The sequence below is a fragment of the Bemisia tabaci genome, unplaced genomic scaffold, assembly GCF_918797505.1.
Source record: "Bemisia tabaci unplaced genomic scaffold, PGI_BMITA_v3".
Lineage (NCBI taxonomy): Eukaryota > Metazoa > Arthropoda > Insecta > Hemiptera > Aleyrodidae > Bemisia > Bemisia tabaci.
Window position 1 is genome coordinate 128,692 of NW_027311758.1, and position 27,386 is coordinate 156,077.

At 39.5% G+C, this 27,386-nt stretch overlaps 1 protein-coding gene across 2 annotated transcripts; it reads right to left on the bottom strand.

Annotated features, from left to right (window-relative positions):
* Positions 1 to 243: 243 nt before the first annotated feature.
* LOC140225867 (peptidyl-alpha-hydroxyglycine alpha-amidating lyase 2-like) lies at positions 244 to 26,746 on the bottom strand. 2 transcript variants are annotated; one of them, XM_072305848.1, is made up of 7 exons: positions 26,554 to 26,746; positions 23,702 to 23,847; positions 18,213 to 18,411; positions 14,960 to 15,161; positions 13,729 to 13,914; positions 8,252 to 8,364; positions 244 to 910 (listed from the first exon to the last, which is right to left on the bottom strand). In XM_072305848.1, the coding sequence occupies exons 1-7, from the start codon at positions 26,692 to 26,694 to the stop codon at positions 812 to 814; spliced, it is 1,086 nt and encodes a 361-aa protein (XP_072161949.1). In that variant the 5' UTR covers positions 26,695 to 26,746; the 3' UTR covers positions 244 to 811. The 2 variants fall into 2 exon arrangements, with proteins under 2 accessions (XP_072161949.1, XP_072161948.1); XM_072305847.1 differs by having other exon boundaries at positions 13,723 to 13,914.
* Between the last annotated feature and the right edge of the window lie 640 nt (positions 26,747 to 27,386).

Here is a 27,386-nt window from a genome sequence, read left to right on the forward strand (position 1 = left end):
CGCGTGGGAAAACCTCAATATCTTGGCAACCACTGTTTCATATTAAAGAAACTGTAGCTCGTTGAAAAGCTTAAAATATTTCCTATGAGCACGTATTAGCTAGGTAACGAATTTGCTCTAGCTATAATACTTTCGGAGGAATCAAATAGGGAAACTCACTTTTGGAACGACCCTCGTAATTAGTCAGCAAATTCAGGAACACCTAAATAAAATTCTGCAGGAAAAGAAGGAGAGGAAAAACTATTTGGAAGAAAACATAAAATTATTCTTTATTATCCCTCAGAAAAAATAGACGTTTGAATTTCATCTTGACCTACAAATTGTCTTAGACTTTTAAAATAATACAGGAAGGTGCCTAAGGCCTTGTCTCCACGGGTCGTTTCACGGGATTTGTCCCAGGGAAAAATCCCACTTACGAAGTTGGGAAAAATATTGAGTTAATCAATATTTTTCCCAGTACCAAATTTGATCCTTGTACCCCTCGAAGGAACTGAGAGAGGAAGAAGAAGTGAAAACGAATTGTGCGATATTTTGTTGATGACTCCATTGTTCATGTTTGTTTCGTTAAAATAATGTGTCTAATTGTCAATTGAGTGCAATTATTATTTTGATCCCGGTTAAAAACTCGACTTTAACTAATTTATCTTCCCCCGCAAACTCGCAGGACTGTATGAGCCCCGTCCCGTGGAGACGGTAACTGGGAAAAATCCCCGAAGTTTCATTCCTGCGATTCGAACTTGGGACAAATCCCATGAAAACGTCCCGTGGAGACAAGGCCTAACTTAATACCAGTATCTCACTTGAAAAGAATTCACAGTTTAAACTTCCACAGCCGAATCGGTTGCAACTCGCACACATACAAATAAAGACCGTCTGGAGAAACAGCAGCATCATGAGGTTGGTGGAAAGCCTAGGAAAGGAAAATGAGTCATCAAGATTTATATTCCTCTAGTAATTGAAAATTTCTGAAATATAAGTGTAAAAAGCATTCAGCTCTAAAAATGAATGTTACTTAAATGAGACACGGAAAGTGCATCTTTAATTTCAGTTAAGTTCAGTTTTCAGTTTTCATTTATTACTTCCCGAGTTTTCACGCACCCCCACCCCCCCTCCCTAAAAAAAATGGCAAATAGCCGCTAGTATAAAATTTGAGCATTTTTGCAGTATCAGAATAGGTAGAAAGTCAGAACTCTGCGAGGAGCCTCCTGCACCAGGTGACAACTAAAATCCTGCGGATATTTCACTGAGGGTACTGATCTTTCAAATAATCCGAGAATTTACCTTAGAAGGGGCAGTTTTACCTTAAAAGTGTAGTGCGGTAAAGTTGCCTCTATATAGTAATTCTAAAAATACATACGGACTTTTCAAAATTTGAAATAGTTGACGGGTACCGATAGCCGCGGGTTCCTAAAAAAATTACATAGGTTTAAATAGGGGAAAATGGGCCAATCCACGTAAATGCGTGTAGCTAGTGGTCGTTAAAAATAGCTTTTTCGAATTTTTAATGGGAGAACCTGCAAAAGTTTCCTTTTAGTGTGTACAGAAAGACCAAAAAAAGAAAATAGAAAAAAAAAAAAAAATTTAATACCGTGCCGCACGGCCGTTGTATGTGGTAGGTAGGTACGCTTGCAAGTACGATTTCCGCAAATCGCGCTTTTTGGCGTTTCGAAGCGTCTCCGAAGGCATGATGGAATCCATCTAGACATCTGAAATTATGGTAATTAACTCAACTTTTTGCGTACTTTCACGTGGCGTTGACGGAATTTTTTTTAGAATTTTTCAAAGTACGATTTTTTTACCCTCAAAGTAAGGCAAAAACACGATATCTGGAAAATAATTATGTTAAGTCATATATTGGCTTTTTAAAAATTCACCCTCGTCTTTCAAAATTGGCTGCCATCTTGGATTTGGGGTACCCCTTTTGACCGGGGGACTTTTTTGACTTCATATCTGAAATCTACGACCGAAATTGCATAGGAATTGACACATCACATGGCACTGTATGCGTATTTTAAAAAAATCGAAATCCCAGAGGCCTTATAATGGCCGCCATTTTGCAATTTAGGCAATTGGGGGTGGGGGGTGTTATGGGATCGAACTGTGGTAAACTTTTGGTATGTTGTTCAAGAGGACCTGCTGACGACGTTTACAGAGGAAAAGTTTGTTAAGCAATTTGTTCCGAGTTTTAACTCTCTTTTTTTCGGATTTTCTCCTTGACTAAGCCCCTAAAAACCCGGAAGTCGTGAATTTAAAGATACGAATTTTGGGCAATATGCACGACAGTAGGCCTCAGTAGGCGATCAGTAGGCCTTCTAGTTGACATTTACGCAAAAATATTGCGGGTGGTACGTAGACCGCATTTAAAGTGTTTAAAACGTACTGTGTGAGGTGTCTTTCCGAGTGGTCGGCATTTTCGAAGGAAAACAAACATGAGTCCTTACTTGGGGGGGGGGGGGGGGCCTAAATTTCACACGACATTAAACAAACGAAAGTCAGTCGTCGACCCTCTAAACAGATGGTCATCATGCAACTAACAAGTACCTAAAGAGTGAAAATATGAATGCAGCTCAGACACTTCATCCGATTTCAAGCATATTTTCCAACGTGTTCTATGCACGCGCGATCACCTAGTTGCGGACCACCTGCGAACGCGTTGCAACCTGCAGCTTTTACAATGGACTCAGCATTCAGCTCAAAGTTTATGGCAAAATATATTAAGTGTTTCAAAAAGCAATTTCCAAGTCGCCCGGACTGATTATGAAACTTAATGAAGCCAAGATATGACTTACCATAATTATTTTCCAGATATCGTGTTTTTGCCCTACCACATACGCGTACCACATACAACGGCCGTGCGGCACGGTTAAATTTATTTTTTTTCGATTTTCTTTTTTAGGTCTTTCTGTACACACTAAAAGGAAACTTTTGCAGGGTTCTCCCATTAAAAATTCGAAACAGCTATTTTTAACGGCCACATTAGTGTGGCTATACATTGCGCCAAAATGTAGAAAAACGAAAGGGGTGTATGCAAAATCGCGGGGCCTCACAAACGGCTGTGCCGTGACCCTCCTCCGTCCACCCTTTGAGTTAAAAGTGTGATTTTCTTACTCAAAATAAGCCTGTGGATACATCTCTAGGAGAAAAGGGGTGTATGCAAAATCGACAAAAATTCCCCCCTCATGGATGTTGACCAATTTTCAGTATGTCATTCCTCACTGTGGGATACGCCTTTTCCCCAAATTTCAAGGCCTGAAATGAATTTCTTTTCGCGTAGCAGCGTTGCCAAGTCGAAAACCGTCGAGTTCCATATCTTTTGAACGAAAAGAGATATTGAGGTGCGGTTTGCGTTGAAATTCTCCAAAAATTGCGTTCTTTTGAAATATGTACTCAATTTGATCGTTTAGGTGATTTCAGATTGCAATGATGCCATTTTTCACACTTTTTTGAGGGTCAATTTTTTTTCAACCCTAGTACATCGTCAAATGCCGGATTCTCGATTCGAAAAAAAAAAACTGTTCAATGTATTATTCGTACTTTTCCATTTCTTTTGATATATTATAGCTCCCAGGGAAACGATTGGTAACGGAGATATGAGCAATCTAAGTTTACGCTCCGCGCGCGCCGACTGGAATCCGAGCGCCGCTCGCCGCTCGGAGTCGTCTGAACACTCCCTTTCTTAAGCTTCACGAGGTCATTCCTATGTATTTTTTTGCGTACTTTCCATTTCTGGCCTTTGAAAAGGGCCTCCGATGAATTTTTAGGGGCCTCGCGGTCCATTGTTGCCATTTTTCGCTCGTATTTAGGGTTTTTTCCCTATTTTACTCACAATTCTACTGAAAAACTTAATTTAAACGGAAAGCTGTGTGCGTTGAGGAAAAGAACGTTAAGAAAAAATAAAAATTCATGTATAAATTCTTCCTTCGTTGCCAAATTTTCGAGAATAATCGTACCACAGAGCCAAATATTTGAAAAATTGGATAAATTCCCACGCCATATGGTTTATGAAAGTGGGGTACTTTTAGCTTTCATATTGACGTACTTACGTAACAGATCTTACCTATCTTACCTATCTATACAACATATTAAAAAAACATAGTTGTATTTGGATTCCCACGATCTGAAAACTGTCCGGGATGTCACCTTTTGCGGCCTTTTCTTATGTGTAAGGTACATCTTTTGAATGTTTTTCGACCTTTAGTCATCTTCCGTAAGGGTGTATCGTTTGTATTTGTGCTGTAATTTTCATTTTTGAATAGAACGTGAAAAAGTACATCATTAACGTTCGTAGGAACTTACTCTTACGTTGCCAAATTTTCGAGAAAAATCGTCCTAAAGTGCCAAAAATTGGATTAATTATGACGAAGACATCTCTAGGAAAGTGAATTAGGTATGACTTCAACTTAATTTTACAATTATAATTATAAGTATGACTTAATGCTACGGGCCACTTCCGCAACATGAGAGGCTGCATGAGAAGAGTATCCCATAATTGAGGAGCATTCCGGAAAAGGGGCACATACCTAAGCGTATGTGCCCTTTATCGGAGAAGACAGAAATGGATTCCTCGCATCCTAATGTACCAATGTCCCGAGTTTCAGCTTAATTGATCAATTTTTGGAGCTACGATACCACGTTTTGTGAGGCTAACAATAAGTCAGGGGTCACAGACGTATTTCATCTATTTGCTTCTGGGTATAGTCACCGTTGGTTGAGGAGATAGCGCGCAGGCAGGCAGGGAGGTGATTGGTACTGATAAGGATCCCTCACTACAGATGCATCGCACTGATTCTGCTAATCAATGCTATAGCATCGGGTTGCAGGGATTGTAGGGATTATCTACGCGTTGCACCAGTCACACGTGAATTTTTGTAATCATTAATAATGATTTAATTTTTAATGGTCTCGTGTGAGATTGAATTTTTCGATTTTTTCGCGTGTTGCGCAGTCTTTTTCATTAATAATGATCGAAAATGATCCACCCGCGCGTTCTCAATCGAAATTATGATTTATTAATCAATCAGAATTATTTACTCTTGTTCAAAAACTGGTTAACGTCTCGAAAATTCAGCCTCAAAAGCCAAAACCCATGACCACCGGTCCATTTCCGTGAAAAGAGCACATAACAGAAAATTTTAAAAAAATTCTTCCCACAACACTGAAAGAAGTGAGAGTTTCACCAATGGTCGTTATTCGTTTTAGGGTGTATGAACGTTGATATGAGTGCCCCAGTTCCGATGTATGTCATCATCAGTGGCCAGAAAGTAAGAATGAAAACTTCAAATGTGTTTTTCTCACAACGCGTTTTTTCGGTATGTGCCCTTTTTCTGGAAGGCTCTTCAATTCTGCATGAAAGTCATTATTCATTTCCTAAAACCTTCTACGTTCTACAACATATGGTCTCGTAAAAAAAAGTTTCAAAGAACGTTAAAATGATATATTTTATAACGTTATTTCCAAAAATGTGAGTGTACATTGTACACGGTTATAGGTTGAATCAGGTCTGATGCGTGTAAAATTGAAAAAAAAACCCAAAAATTGGCCGAAATGGCGACAATGGATTGTAAGGTCCCTTAAAATTCATCACAAGCAATTTATACTGCTCAGAAAACGTGGTCTCGTAGCTCAATATATGACTCTTTGGTACGATTATTCTCGAAAATTTGGCAACGAAGGAAGAATTTATACATGAATTTTTATTTTTTCTTAACGTTCTTTTCCTCAACGCACACAGGTTTCCGTTTAAATTAAGTTTTTCAGTAGAATTGTGAGTAAAATAGGGAAAAAAACCCTAAATACGAGCGAAAAATGGCAACAATGGACCGCGAGGCCCCTAAAAATTCATCGGAGGCCCTTTTCAAAGGCCAGAAATGGAAAGTACGCAAAAAAATACATAGGAATGACCTCGTGAAGCTTAAGAAAGGGAGTGTTCAGACGACTCCGAGCGGCGAGCGGCGCCCGGATTCCAGTCGGCGCGCGCGGAGCGTAAACTTAGATTGCTCATATCTCCGTTACCAATCGTTTCCCTGGGAGCTATAATATATCAAAAGAAATGGAAAAGTACGAATAATACATTGAACAGTTTTTTTTTTTTCGAATCGAGAATCCGGCATTTGACGATGTACTAGGGTTGAAAAAAAATTGACCCTCAAAAAAGTGTGAAAAATGGCATCATTGCAATCTGAAATCACCTAAACGATCAAATTGAGTACATATTTCAAAAGAACGCAATTTTTGGAGAATTTCAACGCAAACCGCACCTCAATATCTCTTTTCGTTCAAAAGATATGGAACTCGACGGTTTTCGACTTGGCAACGCTGCTACGCGAAAAGAAATTCATTTCAGGCCTTGAAATTTGGGGAAAAGGCGTATCCCACAGTGAGGAATGACATACTGAAAATTGGTCAACATCCATGAGGGGGGAATTTTTGTCGATTTTGCATACACCCCTTTTCTCCTAGAGATGTATCCACAGGCTTATTTTGAGTAAGAAAATCACACTTTTAACTCAAAGGGTGGACGGAGGAGGGTCACGGCACAGCCGTTTGTGAGGCCCCGCGTGCAACGAAATTGCGGCATTTTAAGAAACTCTAATCAAAATCAGAAGAGGTGTTTCGAAATCAAACAGGCAAATATGAATCACAATTTGTTAGGAAATAATATAAAATAGTACTTTTCAGCCCTTAGGAACCAGTTTTGACCATTGCACCGTTGCCAAAACCATCCGACCAATCCCAGATAGCACACGGATATTCATAGAATGTTCTATGGATATCCGAGAAAAAAAACGGATATCCATAGGATATTCAAGTGGCCACGGACGAGTGCTGGAGTGGCCAAACAGCCTAGGTTTGGCTAGGATATCCGCAGATACCCTATGGATGTTCTATGGATATATTCAATTTTCGATGATTCAGTAACCTTCACGACACAGGGTGTCGCAGGATTAAGTACGAATATTGAAGGAGTCGATTCTTTGGGTTAAAAAGAGACGTTTTTGTGGTCTAACTTTTCTTTTCCAAAAACGCTTTCCCCAGAGGCACTCCCACCCTCCTCGCGCCCACCCGCGCTCCATTCGGTTCTTTTCATCTCGAAAACGATGAGTCATAGCGAAAAAATGCTTAACACATTTCCGGAATATTTTTCAACGCTGAAGGTAGTGGTGCCGTCAAAAATCAATTAAGCCGACTGCACACACAGCAAGTGGGGACCTGCAAGTTCCTGCAAGTGGCATGGCACATCGGTGCCGCTGTGTTGAGTGTTGATCGTGCAAACTGCGCGGGCCGCGCAGCTTGCACGCTCACCGATGTAACCGATGAGCCACTTGCAGTCACTTGCTGGTCCCCACTTGCTGTGTGTGCAGTCGGCTTTATACTGTTACTAGAAACATTAATTTTGGCCACCTTTAGGTTCGATACCCCCCCCCCCCCTTAAAATGAGATTTCCTTTTTTGGAGGTCAAAAATGAAAAGAGTGCTAAAAATTACCCGTGGTTACCAATTTTCATTAATACTGGTTAATTAGGGGGCTACGTACCTCGGCCGCTACGCGGCCCAACTCCCTAAAAGCGCTCTGCGCCATCAAGGAGGGCCGCTTTCGGCCGTTTCTTCAACTTCTTATCAATGTCGGTTCTTTTTCCGTAAAAAATTACGATAAGTATGCTTCTTATAAGAAGAAACGATTTTGGTTTGTGTTACATGAAGAAAAAATTGGCCTCCGCCCAATTTATATGCGCGGCGCAAGCGCCGCGTACCGGCGCTTCGCGCCGGCATATAGGCATCATGGTGCGAGGATCGCACAAGACTTTCTCGCTTTTGCCGGCACTCCGCGCCGGCATAGACACTTTTACTGGAATATTTAGAAAAATATATGAAAAGTATTGACATTTTATTTCAATACAAATGAAATGTGCGGCGCGTTCAGGGCGTTATTCCTTCAATAGCTCCCGACAGTGTCCAGAAAGTGAACACAAGGATATTCCCTGTTTTTAATCCTTTTTCTTACAGAAAAGTTTTCTGGCCCTGAATTTTAAGCTTAGGTAAGGGGCTTTCTTATTTTTTAACGATGAACAATTGAACACAGTCACCCCATTCCAAGAGTGCAAGCTTGCGCCTCCGGGTTTAATAGATAGAGCGATCTACTTTTATACGAGGAAAACATATGGTGAATGGATATCAGACAGTTGAGCATCAAGCACTGTGACACTCCGCTTTGATCCTGTAAAAAGCCCTTTTAATTTTGAAAAGAGTCTCACATCAGATGTTGGTTCCCAGCGATGGATGATTCTTCCCGAGAGAGGCTCAATTGTGAACCCTTGCACAGGGAGATTAGGAGATGTTGGGCCGTTGATAGCATAGATCATGTCATCTAGAATAATTAAAAATAGAATCTGTCAGATTAGGACTGAAACAAAGGATTTCCAAAGAAAACAGGAGTGGGAGGGAAAAAACGTCCAAAACAAAGGTTTGATAAAGAAAATTCGAAAATCCGTTTGCAGGGAGAGAAGGAACCTAAAATTAAAATAAATTAGTTGAGGGGCTTGTAGGACAAGGCGTAAAAGTGCTGGTTTTGAAAAAAAAATAAGGCATTTGTTCAAATTCACAACTACAATGCAACTTTAAAGCATCAAAAAGTGAGTTAAACTTCCTTTCTGCCATGCTTTATGAAATGTTGAATCTTTATAACGTGTATTTCTTGAAATAAGCAAAAATTTCACTCATGTTCCTTGTCCTCCAAACCCCTCCATTGGTATAAACATGGTTTATAGTAGCATCTAAGAGGACAGACCGGAGTTGAGTGCAGCTCTTGTGCAAGAGCATCTAATTCAAAGACAATGAAGACGGAGCGCTCGTATCTAAAAGCACGGGGAAAAAGTGAAGCTAGGTTCGGCGCTGCGCACTTGTGTGAGTGTGTAAATGAGCGCGGGAATCCATGGCGGCAAACGGAAATTTGATTTGAACTTGTCCTCTTGATTTTTGCACATTTCTTCTTCGAAACGTATTTTAAATTCCTAAAACGAATATACTAAGAAAGTTCGGTCTGCGTCCTAACATAATACACCTACTTTTGCTCGGTAACAGGCAGTAATCTCAGATAAAGTTAGTTTTTCTTCTGCTCATGGTGGTTCTGCAGGTTCAAACAGGCCGTTACAGTTCTAGATCAACGTTACTCCCAAATGAAATTAATCGGTCGACGACGGACGGAAACTAACCTAGAGTTAAAAAAATATGAGTTTGTACCTGAATTTGGGCAAAAATCAACCTAAAATACTTTGTTTCCGCAATTTTATTTAGTTCCCGCCCTACATTTGAATTTCAAACTTGTCCCGATTTCGCCGCCAATCCTCTAGCCAATCGTAGAGGTGGTTGAAAAGAAGCTTCATTTTTTGCTTTTAGCCCTCCGTCTTTATGTCTTTGATCTAATTTCATTATCTTGCAATAATCCAGGAGAAATACGGAAAAGTAAAGAGGGAAACCCGGAGAAAATTTCGCACGAATTTTTTCCCACTGAAACCTCCTCACTAGGTCCTCCGGGACAATGTAGGTACAACACGTTTACCACGTTGTAACCCCAGAATCCCCTTTTAAATGCCGCAAATTCATTATAGCAGCCATTAAACGACTACCTCGGATTTGAGGGTTTTAACATCGATCCATTGCGTGATGTGAGGGCTTATTTCCCATGTAATTTTGACCCTACATTACAAATGTAAAGTGTAAAATGTCCTCGAGTCAAACTGAGTGGGCCAAACCCAAGATGGTGGTCAAAATTTAAGGGCAGGATTTGATTATGTTCGACAGAAAATTTTTTAATATTAACGTATATAGTCCAGTAGGTAAGCTAGGAATCTCAGTGTAATTTTGGCGAAGCAGTCTGGTGAGATGTTCGACATTTTACCAATAAAAAAAGACTGAAAGCCATGATGACACCCATCATATGTGTACATCATATGTTCATAGGGTGCACCTGTAGGTACACTTACAGGGCATACATACGATCCTGAATCGAAGAATCTGAAGTTGAGGGAGTAGAAAGCCCCTTTGCTAGCTAGTGCGAAGGTAGTTCCATATTCTCTGTAAATTTAAAATAACTAACTAATTATATAGATGATAGGTAACTTATTTTGCCGATGACGCGGCTAATACTTAAAATTAACTCTCCTATACAGGATTATCCAAAAGTCACCTACCACTCCTGCCCACATAGCACAGAATCTTATGTCAATACTGATACATATTGTTGGATGTTGACATGATATCACCAACACTAATGCAGTATGATATTAAGATTGTCGGTTAAAAGGTATACCGCGTCAGCATGAATATAACACTGATACCTTCAATATATCAAACAACAGTATTGAGTCAATGCTGACGAGGTAAAAAAAAAAAATAACACGAAAAGAAATTAACACGAAAAAATGAAAAAAAAAATAAAGGAAGAAAAAGAAGCCTAAGAAAACACGGTGTTAATCAAAGTTATGATGAAAGTCGAGCCGCGGACTGATGCTATGCATGCTGTAACAGCCTTAACAGGCGTGATTTTAACCCGAAACACCATCAGCTCCCTGTGGCTCAATGGCAGAATACTGGGCTAGGAATTCCGCGGTTCGGGTTCAAATCCACCCGAGGGCGTCCGGGTATCTTACGCTACTAAACTTCGCAGGACATCAAGTAAGTGGTTTATAATATTCAATACTTGTATACTTGTGTAATGCATGTTTCAAACGTAATACATGTGTAGTACTATGAAAATGACGGTCATGGTCTGAACTTTCATATCTACTTGACAGAGTGCGCTGAGTGTACAGACGTGTCAGTGTGAACGTAGTAACGCATACATATTGTCGGTGTCCTGCAGTGTTCTGATGACCTTGTCATAACCCTGATTTCCATATGAAATCAACCTTTTCGGCCAATAGTGTAACAATATTTTGACAGCTCCAAATCAGTAACTAATAAATACTGGCATAGTCTTGATATAATATTAAATCAGGATACATCAGCATTATATAAATACTGACACTACTGACGTGTCAGTACTATTGTAGTATTATATCAATATTCTGTGCTATGTGGGTGTAGGTAACTCTTTTCCTAATTGAGATAGAAACTTGAAACTTCGGCATTGTTCCTCGGTCTAATGTAGCAACGTTTTGGTCCCCCCAAAATTTTGGAGGGCAGCCCCCCTAAGGGGGACGGGGCTAACTTTTTTTTTTCAAATGGCAACCCCCCTTTTGTGATACCTTATTCGAAAGATAATAAAAAAAGAACATTTTTAGCGCAAACCGCAGGTCAAAAATGTTTATTTTTGACAAAATGGCGGCCGGTCAAAGTTCAAAATGGCGGAAATTTGGAATCTCCGTTTTTTATCGGCGGATTGGTCTGAAACTGAGAATCCTGAGGTTTTTTAGGACGAGGAAAACGACTCTGGCATAGTTTTCCAGAAAAGTCAGTTCTTTTCAAAATGGCGGCGGCTAAAATGGCGGCTTAGAGCGGGAAGTAGATATTTGGGCTGTTTATCGTTGGATTTGTATGAGACTTGGTATCCGAGGGTATTTCGGCACGAGAAGAACGAATCTTTTATTGGATTTTTGAAAATTTAAAAAAATTTAAAATGGCGGCGAAAAAATGACGGAAAATCCATATCACGGCTGTTTACCGATGGATTTGCACGAAAGTCGATACTTTGGTGGTTTTTGGCTCGAAAAAAATGAATCTTTTGTTAGATTTTTTAAATACTAAATACTTTAAAAATGGCGGCGGAAAAATCGGTTGCCCTCTCGAGATGTCGGCAGATCGCCGCCAAACACCATTTCATTTACCCTCAACAAATCTTGCATTCGCTTCGTCAAGGGCCACATTTCACTACCATAGAGAACGGTACTTTTCATAATTGCGTCATACATCCGGTGCTTGTTTGTCTTTGAAATCCTCTGATCCCAGAGCATCCCGTACAGCATCGCGATGGCTATTCTGTCCTTCATCATCGTGTTCTTAATAGCCTGATTCATCTTTCCATCCTGATGCAGCCCAACACCGAGATACTTCCCAAGTAGCAGAGGTTGCAACAAAATCGTTTGATTCTTGCAACTAATAGATTGATGCGCAGATTGCCTACTCTCTCCCTCGAAGGAGTTATCATTGTTGGAACTAGTTGCAGTTAAGTTGAAACATGTTTCAACTTCAAAGTATTGCTGGTTGCCTATCTTTAGATTTTAAACAACTTCGGTTCAGCAATTTTGCAATCTCAGCAGGTTGCAACTTTGTCTTCCGATCAGATCGCCGAAAATCGGCACTTATCGACCAAAAGTTGACCGAAAGTTGCAACTTTGTTGCAACTAATACCAACATTGTTTCAACTTGTTGCAACTTTTACATTGTGAAATGCTACTTGGGAAGTAATTTTCTCTCCTCGAGTACGACAAAGAAAATGAACAGCTTTTTGTTCGAATCGAAAATCCGGCATTCGACGATGTACTGGAGTTGAAAAAAATTGGCCCATAAGAAAGTGTGAAAAATGGCATCATTGCAATATTAAATTACCTTAACGATCAAATTGAATGCACATTTCAAAAAAACTCAATTTTTTAAGAATTTTAGCGCAAACTGCGCCTCAATATTTTTTTCGGCCTGAATTTCAGGCCTTGAAATTTTGGAGAAAGGCGTTTCCTATAGTAAGGAATAACATACCTATTGAAAATTGGTCAAAATATTACACGAATTTTGCCGATTTTGCACAGTGTTGAGTCAAGTTTGACTTAACGCAAAAATGGAGAAATTGCAAGCCAATTTTTCATTGTTTCATCGGAAAAGCGCCTAAAGAGCGGACTTAGCAGTATTTTTTATAATTTTTTTCGGCTAATAGTATAGGAAATAGTATAAAAACAGATTTAAAAGTGAGAAAATGCGCCGCCTACCCAAGTAGCATTTTTCAATGTAAAAGTTGCAACAAGTTGAAACAATGTTGGTATTAGTTGCAACAAAGTTTCAACTTTCGGTCAACTTTTGGTCGATAAGTGCCGATTTTCGGCGATCTGATCGGAAGACAAAGCTGCAACCTTCTGAGATTGCAAAATTGCTGAACCGAAGTTGTTTAAAATCTAAAGATAGGCATACCAGCAATACTTTGAAGTTGAAACATGTCTCAACTTAATTGCAACTAGTTCCAACAATGATAGCTCCTTCGGGGGAGAGAGTAGGCAATCTGCACATCAATCCATTAGTTGCAAGAATCAAACGATTTTGTTGCAAGTTGTCGCAACCTCTGCTACTTGGGTAGTGACATCATCTTGCGGCATTTTCCATTGAAACGCATGTATTTTAGCAGATTAGATAAATTTTGTCATACCTCCACCAATAATTATTCAATTTATGAACCAAGGGTATCCTCGTGTTCAGCTCACTTGGTAGCGTCCATTCAAACACAATGTTAGCAATATGAGTATACTATACCAGATAAGCGTGAGAATTAAAGTCGTTAGTGATTAGGGGACGTTACCTAATTCCTGGACATATTGCTATGTAAGAAAATGCAAAAATCGAGATTTTGGACTTTCTGTTTCAGTCTAATTGATGTAGGTAGACTCTAGAAAAGATGAAGTTTTGGCTCAGATTCTAATAATCAAATGGCCATGATAACTTCACAAGATTTAACCTGTGCTCAAACATCCCATTTTATGACTGATTCAATAATAATCAAAATGAAGAAACGTAGTGATAAGACCTTGACCTGAATTTGCAACAGCAAAAACTCGACCCAAATCTGCTTGCTGAATGCTGTGTTGTGTCCGCACAACAGAATGATCCATTTCTGGGTTTACACAAACTATCCGCATATTTTCGCGATCAGCGATGCACAAAAGGTTTTGCTTCTCAAGCAAAGTTATACTGTGCGGGACTTTCAGGCTAACGAACTCTGTAAACAAAACGAACAAAAAATTATCTATTTAACACAATGCACCATTGCACCTATGCAAACAAATTGAAAGAAGTCAAAAAGGATTAGGTAAAGCAGAATATTTGTAATGAAGTATTTTTGGAGACGAGAGGTTTCAATAAACGTTCTTATCGTTTGAACCTTAGTGGCAGAAGCATGAATTGAAGTATCAATCAAGGTATGCATAAAACATCTAAAAGAAAATCTGTTCAAAGGAGATGTAAAATATCTAATAAATGGTAATAAATTTCTATCAATATATCCTAATACTAATTGTTTTAATTTTTAGACATCATCTACATATCATACTTAAGTATGATACTTATCGGTAGATGTTAATATCGTATCCTTCTTTAAAAATTATCTATGCCTGGATGAAGCTTTAGGCCATAGTAGCAACTACCTATATGACAGGCCAGAAATCATCTCTTTTGTTGAGTGCGTGGTGCGTCAATAAGTTTATTTCACCGATTTAATTCATGAAATGCATCTGAACACACCATGATCTAAGGTGCAGCGAGAATCCTTTACTTAGAGGCTGACTTCTGCGTCTTGGAACCCCGCTTTACTGCAATAAATCCAAAGTTTAAATCTAAATCTATGTTTAACAGTTTAAAATAAGCAATACCTACCTCCACAGAAAATTGTCATAAGGTGGGGACAAAATTATTAATTAATGTGTGATTCTTATCACAATTGTAGGTAATAAGTTCAAAAATTCGTCAAAGGACGTGGTTAAAGTTTTGTGACGATGATAGCATCGTAAGAGGCAACAGATAAGTTACTTTTGTGAAGATGATAACATCATAAGAGGCAACAGATAAGTTACTGAAAATCAGTGTTCTCTGTCTTTGCCATTCGTCGTGAATAAAATTAATACAACTCTCTTCCCTCTCCCTCCCCCACCCTACCCGCAGAGATAGTCTCAGTTTCACATTTTTTTAAAAAAAAAGAAAGTAGGTACCGACTTTATAGCTACATTAGATTGTAAATTGATTTATCAATCAACATGGAAAATACAAACCTTCATTTTGGGGAAAGACTCGTTCTAGATCACCGAAATGATTGAATTTGAGTATTCGAGAATTGCAATAACCATCTGCGATGAAAATGTGTCCATCTGAAGCTACTGCTACCGATGTTGGCTTACAAAGGTGACCAAAATCTGAGCCAGGCTTGAATCGCTTCCCGATAGTTAGCAGAGGACGTCTGGCGCCAAGGGAAAACTGCAGTAAAAAACAATTAATGTATACTTACTGGATGTCTCGGACCACCCGTGTCAGGATTTTTTTTTTCCGTTCTTCCAGGTCGGATGAATTTGAAGACTGCAGGGTCGAATAGAGGATCATGCCCAAGGCAGCCGAATTTCACGGCCCCGAAGCCTCTACCGCCCCTTCACAATTTTGGAACGATTCTATCAAATTCAGAAATTGCGGAAAATTGTATCCCAAATCGATACCATGAAGTTCAAACGGCTCACTCCTGTTCGAAGTATCGACCCCTTCGAGGTGCGGGCCCATACCTTCCCAAAATTCACAATCGGTAAATTGACTTAGAGGCTCGTGAAAAAAACGTCCCGGGTGATAGACCACCTGGAATCCGAATATTTGACTTTTCCGAAGGCCCCCCAAACATTTTCTGAGTTTAATCTTTTGCATAATTGCGTCAGCTGGTGCATTATATTCTCTTTTTTTATAATCACATTTAATCGATCAATGTTAGATTAGCTCCTCTTGTCCCGGAATAAGTTATGCCCCCCTCCTCCCGCTGATGTAAGGCCGTTGCGTAAATTTTAAGCGCCTGGCGCAAGAATGCAGTCTGCCCCCCTCCGAGACTTGGTGGTAGGGTAAAAAATCCTATATTTTTCTGCAATAGTTTAAATTTCATACCAGTTCCAGTGTTGAAACTTCTTTGTAGGGGGTGGGGTTGTTTCAGGGGATGAACACGCCCCCCCCCCCCCTCTATGTCTTACTTTGTTATCAGAGTTCATGGACTGCCTTCTTTTCATTACAATGTGCATTCTATCCCACATAGCACAGAATCTTATGTCAATACTGATACATATTGTTGGATGTTGACATGATATCACCAACACTAATGCAGTATGATATTAAGATTGTCGGTTAAAAGGTATACCGCGTCAGCATGAATATAACACTAATACCTTCAATATATCAAACAACAGTATTGAGTCAATGCTGACGAGGTAAAACAAAAATAACACGAAAAGAAATTAACACGAAAAATTGAAAAAAAAAATATAGGAGGAAAAAGAAGCCTAAGAAAACACGGTGTTAATCAAAGTTATGATGAAAGTCGAGCCGCGCACTGATGCTATGCATGCTGTAACAGCCTTGACAGGCGTGATTTTAACCCGAAATACCATCAGTTCCCTGTGGCTCAATGGCAGAGTACTGGGCTAGGAATTCCGCGGTTCGGGTTCAAATCCACCCGAGGGCGTCCGGGTATTTTACGCTATACTAAACGTCGCAGGACATCAAGTAAGTGGTTTATAATATTCAATACTTGTATACTTGTGTAATTCATGTTTCAAATGTAATACATGTGTAGTACTATGAAAATGACAGTCATGGTCTGAACTTTCATATCTACTTGACAGAGTGCGCTGAGTGTACAGACGTGTCAGTGTGAACGTAGTAACGCATACATATTGTCGGTGTCCTGCAGTGTTCTGATGACCTTGTCATAACCCTGATTTCCATATGAAATCAACCTTTTCGGCCAATAGTGTAACAATATTTTGACAGCTCCAAATCAGTAACTAATAAATACTGGCATAGTCTTGATATAATATTAAATCAGGATACATCAGCATTATATAAATAATGACACTACTGACGTGTCAGTACTATTGTAGTATTATATCAATATTCTGTGCTATGTGGGATACATAAAAAATGGGGTGCGTTGCAGGGGTCGAGACTTTGGAAATTGAAAAAAAAGTTATTTGTTGCAACAGCTCTTTGCCTCCCCCCTTTCACACACCCCCACCTTCCAAGTGTCTGGATACGCCTATCGTAAAAATTTAAAAAAATTTCTTCTGCTGATCTATTTCAAAGTCTTTAATAAATGATTTCTGTTAGTTTTGAAGATTAGTTGTATTAAAAGATTAGTGTGATTAATTTATTTATATCTGAAATGAAACATCCCAAGTAGCAGTGATCGCGATAAATTGCGATTTAATCGGAGAATGTATCGCGATTTTATCGACGTCGCGATTCATCGCAATATTATCGGGAGAAAAATCGCGATAAATTGCAATAAATTCGCGATTTTATCGAACGCGATTTCATAGAGATAAAATTGCAATAAATTGCAATTTTTCATCAACGCCCACGACCGCAAGAATGACGCTTATGAAAGATGTTTCTATGCCGCCGCCGCCGTTTTTACCGAGGTCCGTTGGTAACTTTACCATCTCATTTTTTTTATCAATTATTGGTAATGTTACAAAGACAGACTGGTAAGCTTACCTAAAAACCGGTATTTTTACTGATTTTTTCAGGTAAGAATACCACTTTTATTGGTAATCAATTCTCGGTAACTTTACCATTTTATTTCTGTAATTCTACCACAGCAGTCGATAAAAAATATGGCGTTTTTACCAAGGTCCATCGGTAACTTTGCCATCTTACTACTACTGGTAATTTTACAGAGACAGAATGATGAGATTACTAATAGAACCTTATTTTACCAACCGTATTTCAAGGTATGAAATAAAATACAGAGGAGGGAAAATAAAAAAATTCCAATGAAAACTCGGTGTCAGTCTACGCAATGACAAAAGTTGTAATGTTGCGAAGCGCCGATCCACCTAAGAGGCTTCAATTCGCACTCGTCAGTCATGTAGGGGTCATGGCCTAGTGGCAAAAGGCTGGCCTTTCACCGTGGCGATTGGGTTTCGAATCCCCGCGGAGGGTCCGGGGATTTTACGCTCGTCTTCGTCAAAGGACCTGACGGCTGAACCTAACGGCAATCGGCTAACAGCGTTACCTAATTCCTTTTTTTGGGCGATTTTATCGGTGATAAAATCGCTAGGATCATCAACATCTGAGCAATTATCCTCGATGTTATCGCAATAAAATCGCAATTTCTTCAGGCCGATAAAATCGCAATAAAATCGCGAAAAGATCGAGGATAATCGCTCAGATGTTGATGATCCTAGCGATTTTATCGGCGATAAAATCGCGATTTTTCCGTTGAAAAATGCTCCTTGGGTGGTGCGAAATCAAAGAAAAATGAGTGAGAAAACTCACTTTGAAAACTTGGTGTAAAGCTACGTCTGTGAGCCATATGTTTCCTTCAAAATCCACGTGAATGCCATGTGGAAGAAAGAAGATGCCACCTCCCCAGCTAGATAAAATGTTACCAGTCTCAGCATCTAAAGTGATAACTGTGTCAACTCTTATTGGTTCTTCAGTGCCTTCTTGGAAGTAATTTGATTCATTAAAGGACCTGAAAAAAGCGTTTAAATAAGGAATTAAGGGAAACTTTTCTGCAAAAATTACAGCATCTGGGATTCCGGGTTGATTACCTACAGTGAAGTAGAATTAGGTATTCGATACAGCCCTAAGAGTGAAAATTCCACAAAAATACATAAATTAAGGTGATTCGACGGTAGCCATTTTTTGTGTCAGAGTGACGTGCGATATATCGCTTCAATTCATTCCATAGTTTCAGCTACTTGTCATTTTTTTTGAATTTTAAGTTCGCACTTCTGTTGTCATTCATGAGACTAAAGAATTCATGTGCCAAATTTGACAAAGAAATTCAACGTATTAAAGGCAGGGTTTTCTTTAGAGGAAAAATTTCGCATTTGAGTGCAGTTTCGATATCAATATCGAATGCGATATTTTTCCTCTGAAAAAACCTGCCTTTATTAAGATTAATTTCTTTGTCAAATTTGGTACCTGCATGAATTCTTCAGTCTGATCACAACAGAAGTGCGATTTCCAAATTCGGAAAAAATGAAAAGTAGCTGAAATTATGGAACGAATTGATGCGATCTATTGCACGTCGCTCTGACGCAAAAAATGGCAACCGTCGAATCACCTTAAGATGGGTATACGGAAAAAATACGTATCCAAACATGTTTAAAATACGTACTAAATACTGAAAAAATCGTGTAAAATATAAGTAATATCCGAATACCGTACCTACAGGTAAACTTGTTCATTTTTTTTGTTTTGTGTTATGTATCAGATACATTTCTAGATAAGTATTTAATCTGTATCTAAAACTACCACATTTAAAATGTACTGCAGCTTGAGAGGAAATATATTTCCATTCACTGCCAGATGACTTTCAATCAAAGATATAGAGACTGTTTATTGGTATAGTGCAGTGGCTAATTACCAAAAAAGGGCAAATCGTGGCAAATCGTGATACAGTTTAGCGGTTTCCAGGGGTCAAACTAGATGACATTTTAAGAGTTTTGAGTCGACGAGGCATTTCAAATCTAGTGGCAGATCCAAGATGGCGGCCATTCAAAATGGCGTCCGGGCGCGTACTTTGAGCCGCTATAGATCGAGATCCACTGAACCGATTTAATTTTTCTTTTTTTTTTGTTTAAAATGTAATTTACAGGTGAATATAACAAAATCACAAAAAATTTTGATTTTGACAATATACAGGGTGTTTTTTTCCACAAAAACCGGTTTTTGTGCATTGAAAAAAAAGCTTTTAACCCATATAACTTTTAAAATTGCATTATTAATGCCACTTTAAATATGCTTTATGTTAAAGAACGTGTTTTAAGCTTTCCAACGATATATTACATGATGGGTCTATAATTTAAGGTTTTCGCACCACTGCGATCCGCGCGATGGCGGCACAGCGCCGGCCTGCAGAAATTAATCCAGGGGCATATGTTGAAAAGAAGCCTCCCGTGGAATAGTGAATGGAGTAAGTGTGGAAAATGGCCTAATCTCTTCTTTTCGATGTGTAGAAAAATAATTTTGATGTTGTCAAGCTCAATTTTGCGTCCAACCCCTCCAATTCAAGATGGCGGCCAAAATGGGGGCTCGGGGGTTGAAGATGTTGGAATTTGTTTTTGATGTCGTGTAAGGGGTCTATCACTATGTAACTTTGGTCGTAGAGTCCGAATTTGAGGTCCAAAATTGTCTCCGGCTCAAATGGATGTCCAAACTCCAATACGGCCTCCAAAATTTCCACGATAGGGTCAAATCTCCGAGAGTTGCGTAAAATTGCCGAGTAGGATATCTTTCATAGAGTTTTCTGGGTCGTAAATTTCACCAATGAGGTCAGAATTAGAGTCACTTTATACCCAGAGTTAAGACAACTCACTTTTGGTTGGGCCAGGGTTGGGCTGAAAGTGGCCAAAAAAAAATCCAAATCTGATTGGTTCTCGTTCACGGAGGCCGAAACGAGTGCACCAAGATGGCGGTACCTCGAATGTGAACAAGAATAATGAAAATCTTACCTAATTGTGGTTTATCAAGAGTAAATTGTTATTTCCATCGGTCCAAAATGAAAATAGAATAAGAAATTATTCACAAACCAATCTCATTTTCTTTTTAATTGATCAATTTGTTGATGTTGTTGTTTTTGTGTGACAGACATCGCAGGATTCCTGATCCTTATCCCTCAATATCGTTCGTTTGGGTGCACTCGTTTCGGCCTCCATGGCCAGCCAAGGCCGGCTGCCAGTCAGCTGATAATCGAGTTGTCTTAACTCTGGGTATAAAGGGACTCTAGTCAGAATTTCACTACAGGTTTATTGAAGCCCAAAAATTTCAAAATGGCGGCCAACATGGCTGCCGTTGCTGAGTGAAATATTTTGTTGAGACTCGTATCCTCGAGTGAGATGTCCCTGCATGGGTTTTTTTCGGTCGTAAATTTCACAAATGAGGTCCAAATACCGAAACAGGCCCATAGAAGTTCTCTAAGAACCAAATTGGTGGCCAACATGGCTGCCGCTCAGATAGTGAGAACGGTAGAGAAGTTACCTTTCTGTCATTGAGGGATTGGCTGATGGTGGAATTTTTGGTTTCGATTTATCGTATATCTCGGCTTACTTTCTGATTTTAAAATAAAAAAATGTTAAAATCGTGGTGAGAATCCCGCTCTCCAAAGTTGGAATCCCCCTTTGTCCGCTGAACTCCCAAGGGTGACCGTTGTATTCAGGATATTGTATTTTGTCCTTCAATCGAGAAAAGTATCTTCTTGGGAAAAATCAGGTTACACGTTCTTGAACATGTTCTAGATGTACTACAGACAGCTATCGCTACCACTCCGATGTACTAGATGACTACATACGGAATCAGCGGAGTACATGACATGCACGAAAATTCATCATTGTATGCATGGTAACTTCTCTACCGTTCTCACTATCTGAGCGGCAGCCATGTTGGCCACCATTTTGAAATTTTTGGGCTTCAATAAACCTGTAGTAAAATCCTGACCTCATCGGTGAAATTTACGACCCAGAAAACTCTATGAAAGATATCCTACTCGGCAATTTTACGCAACTCTCGGAGATTTGACCCTATCGTGGAAATTTTGGAGGCCGTATTGGAGTTTGGACATCCATTTGAGCCGGAGACAATTTTGGACCTCAAATTCGGACTCTACGACCAAAGTTACATAGTGATAGACCCCTTACACGACATCAAAAACAAATTCCAACATCTTCAACCCCCGAGCCCCCATTTTGGCCGCCATCTTGAATTGGAGGGGTTGGACGCAAAATTGAGCTTGACAACATCAAAATTATTTTTCTACACATCGAAAAGAAGAGATTAGGCCATTTTCCACACTTACTCCATTCACTATTCCACGGGAGGCTTCTTTTCAACATATGCCCCTGGATTAATTTCTGCAGGCCGGCGCTGTGCCGCCATCGCGCGGATCGCAGTGGTGCGAAAACCTTAAATTATAGACCCATCATGTAATATATCGTTTGAAAGCTTAAAACACGTTCTTTAACATAAAGCATATTTAAAGTGGCATTAATAATGCAATTTTAAAAGTTATATGGGTTAAAAGCTTTTTTTTCAATGCACAAAAACCGGTTTTTGTGGAAAAAAACACCCTGTATATTGTCAAAATCAAAATTTTTTGTGATTTTGTTATATTCACCTGTAAATTACATTTTAAACAAAAAAAAAGAAAAATTAAATCGGTTCAGTGGATCTCGATCTATAGCGGCTCAAAGTACGCGCCCGGACGCCATTTTGAATGGCCGCCATCTTGGATCTGCCACTAGATTTGAAATGCCTCGTCGACTCAAAACTCTTAAAATGTCATCTAGTTTGACCCCTGAAAACCGCTAAACTGTATCACGATTTGCCACTAAGTTGCAACTAGCCACCGCACTATAGTGGCCTACGGAAAAGTAACACACGTGGAGTGGTCGTTCGATAGGCGGACGGAAAGTGGAACTGTCTAATTTCTATTCTGATCATAACCCCTATTACAGAGGATAATACAGGCATTTTTACAATAAATGATTTAGCGTTGAAATTTTTACCGTAAACGCACTTGAGAAATGGCTCATATCTGGACACAGATTTTCAAACAGTTGGTTCTGAATTTCATTTAAGGTGAATCTTCAGCTGTATACCTAGTTCCGGAAAAATCCACCACGTCGCGCTGCGAAAATCCGGCTCCGAAATCAGTGATTATTTAAAAATCACAATAGATATTTTTAAGTCTAGGACTCATCTCTATACAATAAGCTCCGAGACCTCCTAATTTTGCATAACTGGTAACGCTTAGTTCCACCGGGCCGATTTTCATGATTTTTGAAAATTACGTTACTAATCCGCCAATATCTCGCCTACTCGCGGGCGAATTTCGCTGAAATTTCGTATACAACTCAGAAATATGTTCTAGGAAAGGTATTTAGTCATTTCCGACGAGACCAAGTCGGGGAAAATGTTTCCGGCCCCAAGGTAAGCTGAAAACTCTGAATATTCCATCCAGAACCGGCATTTTATGGCCCATTGTTGCCAATTTTCGGGCCTCTTCAATTTTTGCACGCATGTGAGGGTGTCTTGGTTGGTACTAACCAATCATCTGATGTATTTTCAAAGATGTTCGCTTGAAAAACTATCAATTCCGAGCTATTTTAGTTTATTTATGGAAATTTGGGTGAAAGGACTTAAATTTGAGAAATTTTAACGGCCAAATTCGGAATTTACTACCGAAATTATATAGGAATCGAGATGTATCTCGATGTATTTCGCGGAGAAAGAAACCCTCTGGCTCATAGTTTCTTCACAAGTGTTCTGCTTTGCCGCCATTTTGAACTTTGTGGACCCCCATGATGGCGGGAAATGGGAACACAATTTTTTTTGGCTATAGGGCATCTCAGTATACCTATCCAAGAGTCACCATGCCAATTTTCAAGCAGAAGTATCAATTAATAAGAAAGTTATGGATTTTTGTCCGCCAAAACCTCATTCTTGTCAATAGTGTGACGTCACGCGACAGGATTGAACCTGTTCGGCGCGGTGCGCGTAAACAACCACGTATACCCAATGCATTATTATAGGGAGAAACAACTTTTCCATGTCGCGGGCGTCCTAAGCAGCGGAATAATTTTGATCAACTCCTCAGGACAATCGCTAAGCGTGCACCAAGTTTAAAGGAAATCGCTTCAGCCAATTTTTCTCTGGGGGGGGGGGGGGGGATAATCCAGAGTGAGTGGTAACAGCAGCTTTATATAGAGTAATACCCATCTTACAATTAGTAAAAGTGGAGTTTAAATGTCGCAGCTTACCCTGAGTCCCATATCTTAGGACCTCTGTGAAAAATCACCGGTTGTCCTGCAGGGTTCACTGAAATTCCAGAGATTTGTCCAAGATGTTGAATGGATCGTATTGGCCAGTTTCCAACTTCAGTGATGGAACTCACTCCGAAGGATTCCTAAAATTGGAAGAAAGAAAGGATTTAAGGTATCACCATATATCTGCACAACTCCCGATTCAACAGTGTTGGTGCTGAAAATGAATGTTCTTAAAAGACTTTAAGAAGCCGAAAAGAGGGATTTCTTGAGGTCAAAAATGGTGTAGGGCTTAGCTATAGGGTAGGTGGTGGTAAGGTAAGAGTACGCACGGTGTAAAAGTGCGCACCGCACTTTTTTCGCGCGCTTATTGTTTGAATTTATGATGGCACTGGGTGTTGGTTGTTGGCAACATTGAGTTTTACCTCTTGACGAAGTTTTGTTAGAAGCAGATGTGTTTGACGTAAATATGAGGCAAATTCACTTTTCATGCGAAAAAGATCGATTTTTTTAGTATTTGTATTGTCTGTTGTGAGTAGAATAGTTGATGGAAAAAATCGGACAGGCACCATATCAAAGAGGTATAGTGTTGGCTTTAATAATCCGTAGTTGTTTCCACACCTTGGGCCTCGGGCCCCAAGTTTTATTTTATGTTGTCCAATGTTTACAAATGGGGCAAGAGTACGCAGCCAGAATGGGGCAAAAGTACGCGCCCAAAAGTGGAGCGTGGTGGTGGGGGGAGGTGTAAAGGAACTTCAACGTAGAAGATGTAGGCTACAGAGTTGCTAAAAGAAATTTCATCGAATGAAATTTCTTTCGACCGACAAAATGTCAAAAATGCTTATTTTTTCTAACAGAATTTGTTTTTATTTTCAAAGAGAATAATATTCGTCAATTAGACCAGTTGGAGCGCGGTCTTCTCTCAGCTCTTCTCTTCTGGTCTTCTCTTACTTTTTCTTTCTCTTCTGGCAGTTCTGGTTCATCATGGGGAGGGGGACCGGGGACCCTAACCTCAAATTTCAAACTGTTAATTTCTGAAAAAATCAGAGACAAATGAAAAAATCATTTAAATTGTTTCAAAGATAGTTCAAGATCCCTCCCTTTTGTACCAAAAAAGAACGATATACTATAAGAGGGTACTAGGATTCTTTATAGTCAAGAAATTTGTTTTGCTCGAAATATGAAAGCTAACGTCTTACTTTATCCGTTAAATTTATTTTGGTGTTCAACCGGTACGGCTGTGTGTTTAACCAAGATTTGAGAAAAAAATTCAAAATTATGTTTTTGCTGTTTTATTCAACTTTCTGGGCATTTCTAAAGTTCCCTTTCACAGTTTACCACGTTCCTATAAATGAACTTAAGGAGATTCATAAGTTTCAAGGGTTTAATCCTGATTTCTGCGTGTTAAATGAAATTTCACGAAATTTCATGAAATTTCATGAAATTTCATTATGAAATTTCTTTTTATAATCTTTCATGAAATTTCTTAACTCTGTGTAGGCAACTCAGTATCTTAATAGATCGTATTCGATACATCAAACGGGTGAGATTGTATCGACATCGATTGGTTCAAAACATAAACATAGCCTCAAAAGTAAATTCAGATATCTGAGAGAACGGATCTTTTGAAACAGATTTTTTATTCTTTTGAGTACCAAATGCCAATGCAAAGTGAAATTGTCAGGAAATTTCTCATTTTCAGCTTTTCCAATTAAAATCCTTACAGTTTGGTTTGAGGTTATGTTCTATTGTTTTGAACCAAACGATACATCGAACCGTTATCGAATACGGTCTATACATTTTTATGTTCCTTTGTTCAATTTGAGCATTTAAACTTTGTTCTTTTCCTATTTAAAAAAATATTGACTTCGAAAATTATTTGGGAGCTTGTAATGACTGAATTATTTATTTTTTTCCACAGTAAAAGTGGTTAGGCACTACTGAAACTCTCAGAGACCAGTTTTAGTCGTTTTCCGGGATGTAACAGCAATTTGGAGCCCGGAAGATGTTTTTAAAAAAAAATTCACCTGCGTACTTTTGCCCCATTAAATGAGGCAAAAGTAAGTATTTTCAAATTTTTTTAAAAAATTCGTCACGGCCATAGATTTGATTTCTCAATTCGGACAACGCAGCAAGGGCACTTGTGCGCGAGGGCTTGCAGTAGGTGCCTGACCACTTTTTCCGCCTTGAAAGTCGATTCGGTCGTGGAAATACAGGAAAAACCAAAAAATGCGTACTCTTACCCCCACCTACCCTACGGCCCTCTAAAGCCCCAAAATTTCAAGGGGGGGGGGGTCGTGGCCCCCATAATTTTGGGTCAATAGGGATTATGTACCACATCATTTAAAAGGTATTGACCTCTTCTCCCAGGAGAATTTTAGATTTTGAAAATCGAATAATTTTAATGCCTACAGTGTCAAATTGAAATTTGCCCTAAAAATGCCCTGTAACTCCAAAAATGGGGGCTTAGGGAAAAAATGCATAGAACAAAAAGTTCTTATTTTTTGCCCTAGAATTTAAATCCGTAGTCAAAACATACCCTTCCCATTTGAAATTTGCGGGAAACAGGGGGCACCCCGCCCCATAAGGATTAAGCATAGGTTAGGGGTTGATTTATCGCGGAAAGTTATCGTCCCGAAGCTCAATTTTCGGTCGTTTCTGGGAAAAAGATAGTGGACAAGTGCTCTAGAGCATCCGGTAGGTACATATTGGAATAAAGCTATTAAACTGAGAATTGAAGTAAACATTGTAAGATGAACACACTCAGAACCTAGCGTGCAGCTTGATATTGTCTACTAATGTCGAGACAGAAAATTCGGATGAACCTGGGCTTAACGCAGGGTGCGTACCTGTGTGTCTGGAAGATCCGGGCCTCGGCCGAGGAGGTACTTAAGGCTTGAATAAAATGAGTCGCGAACCCGCGAGGATTCAGTAGGCACGGTGCAGAGAAGATAACTTAGATAGATGAGCCACGTGCTGTGTACACCCATGTTCGTGGCGGAACTAAGTCAGCTGCACTTCGTTCCTCAGGGGACTGGTTCCATTGATTATTGGAGATGCGTCGTTGGACGGGCTGCGGGAGCGTGTCAGCGCGCGCAGCCCCGCTAAAATACCGTGTCCCAATCTCCCATCGCGCGCAGTTATGGCGTGGCGCTATTTAAATAGGACACTGTATGGGGTGAGATGTAAGAATATGTCTGTCGTTAACTTCAACTCCAACAAGAACAAAATATTGTTTCCTATGCAAAATGGCTCAAAATCAACGATGGAACCATTACGCCTCATTCTCTAGTAGCCAAAGCACTAGTTTCAGATACCTATCAAATGGAGACCATATTTCAGACATAGGTACTTAGAATCCAATTTTTACACTATTAAATACCTACACCTATCTAATAAATTACGGCACCAAAGTAATTAGAAAAAGAGAGACCCCCGCAAAAACACGCCAGAACACATCGTGACAACACTGAAGCCTACGGTTGCAAAACATTAAATGGTAAGTGCATCGGAACAGTTGTTTCATTAGAAAACATCATTTAATTTGACAACAGTTCTGTGTGCGTTTCCCACTGTCTGAAGTTCAGTAAAACTAAGGACTCACTATATCAGAGAGTACCCAGATAACATCGAACGTTTCAGCAACGTGGAAATCAACGTAGACCTTGAAACATTCCGGGAA

Coding starts and splice junctions, on each gene's coding strand:
- LOC140225867 (XM_072305847.1), bottom strand. CDS start 26,694: ATGGGTGTACACAGCACGTGGCTCATCTATCTAAGTTATCTTCTCTGC. Junction 8,365..13,722: donor TGTTGCAAATTCAGGTCAAG/GTCTTATCACTA, acceptor TAATTATTCTAG/ATGACATGATCTATGCTATC. Junction 911..8,251: donor GCTGGGAACCAACATCTGAT/GTGAGACTCTTT, acceptor TTCCTTTCCTAG/GCTTTCCACCAACCTCATGA.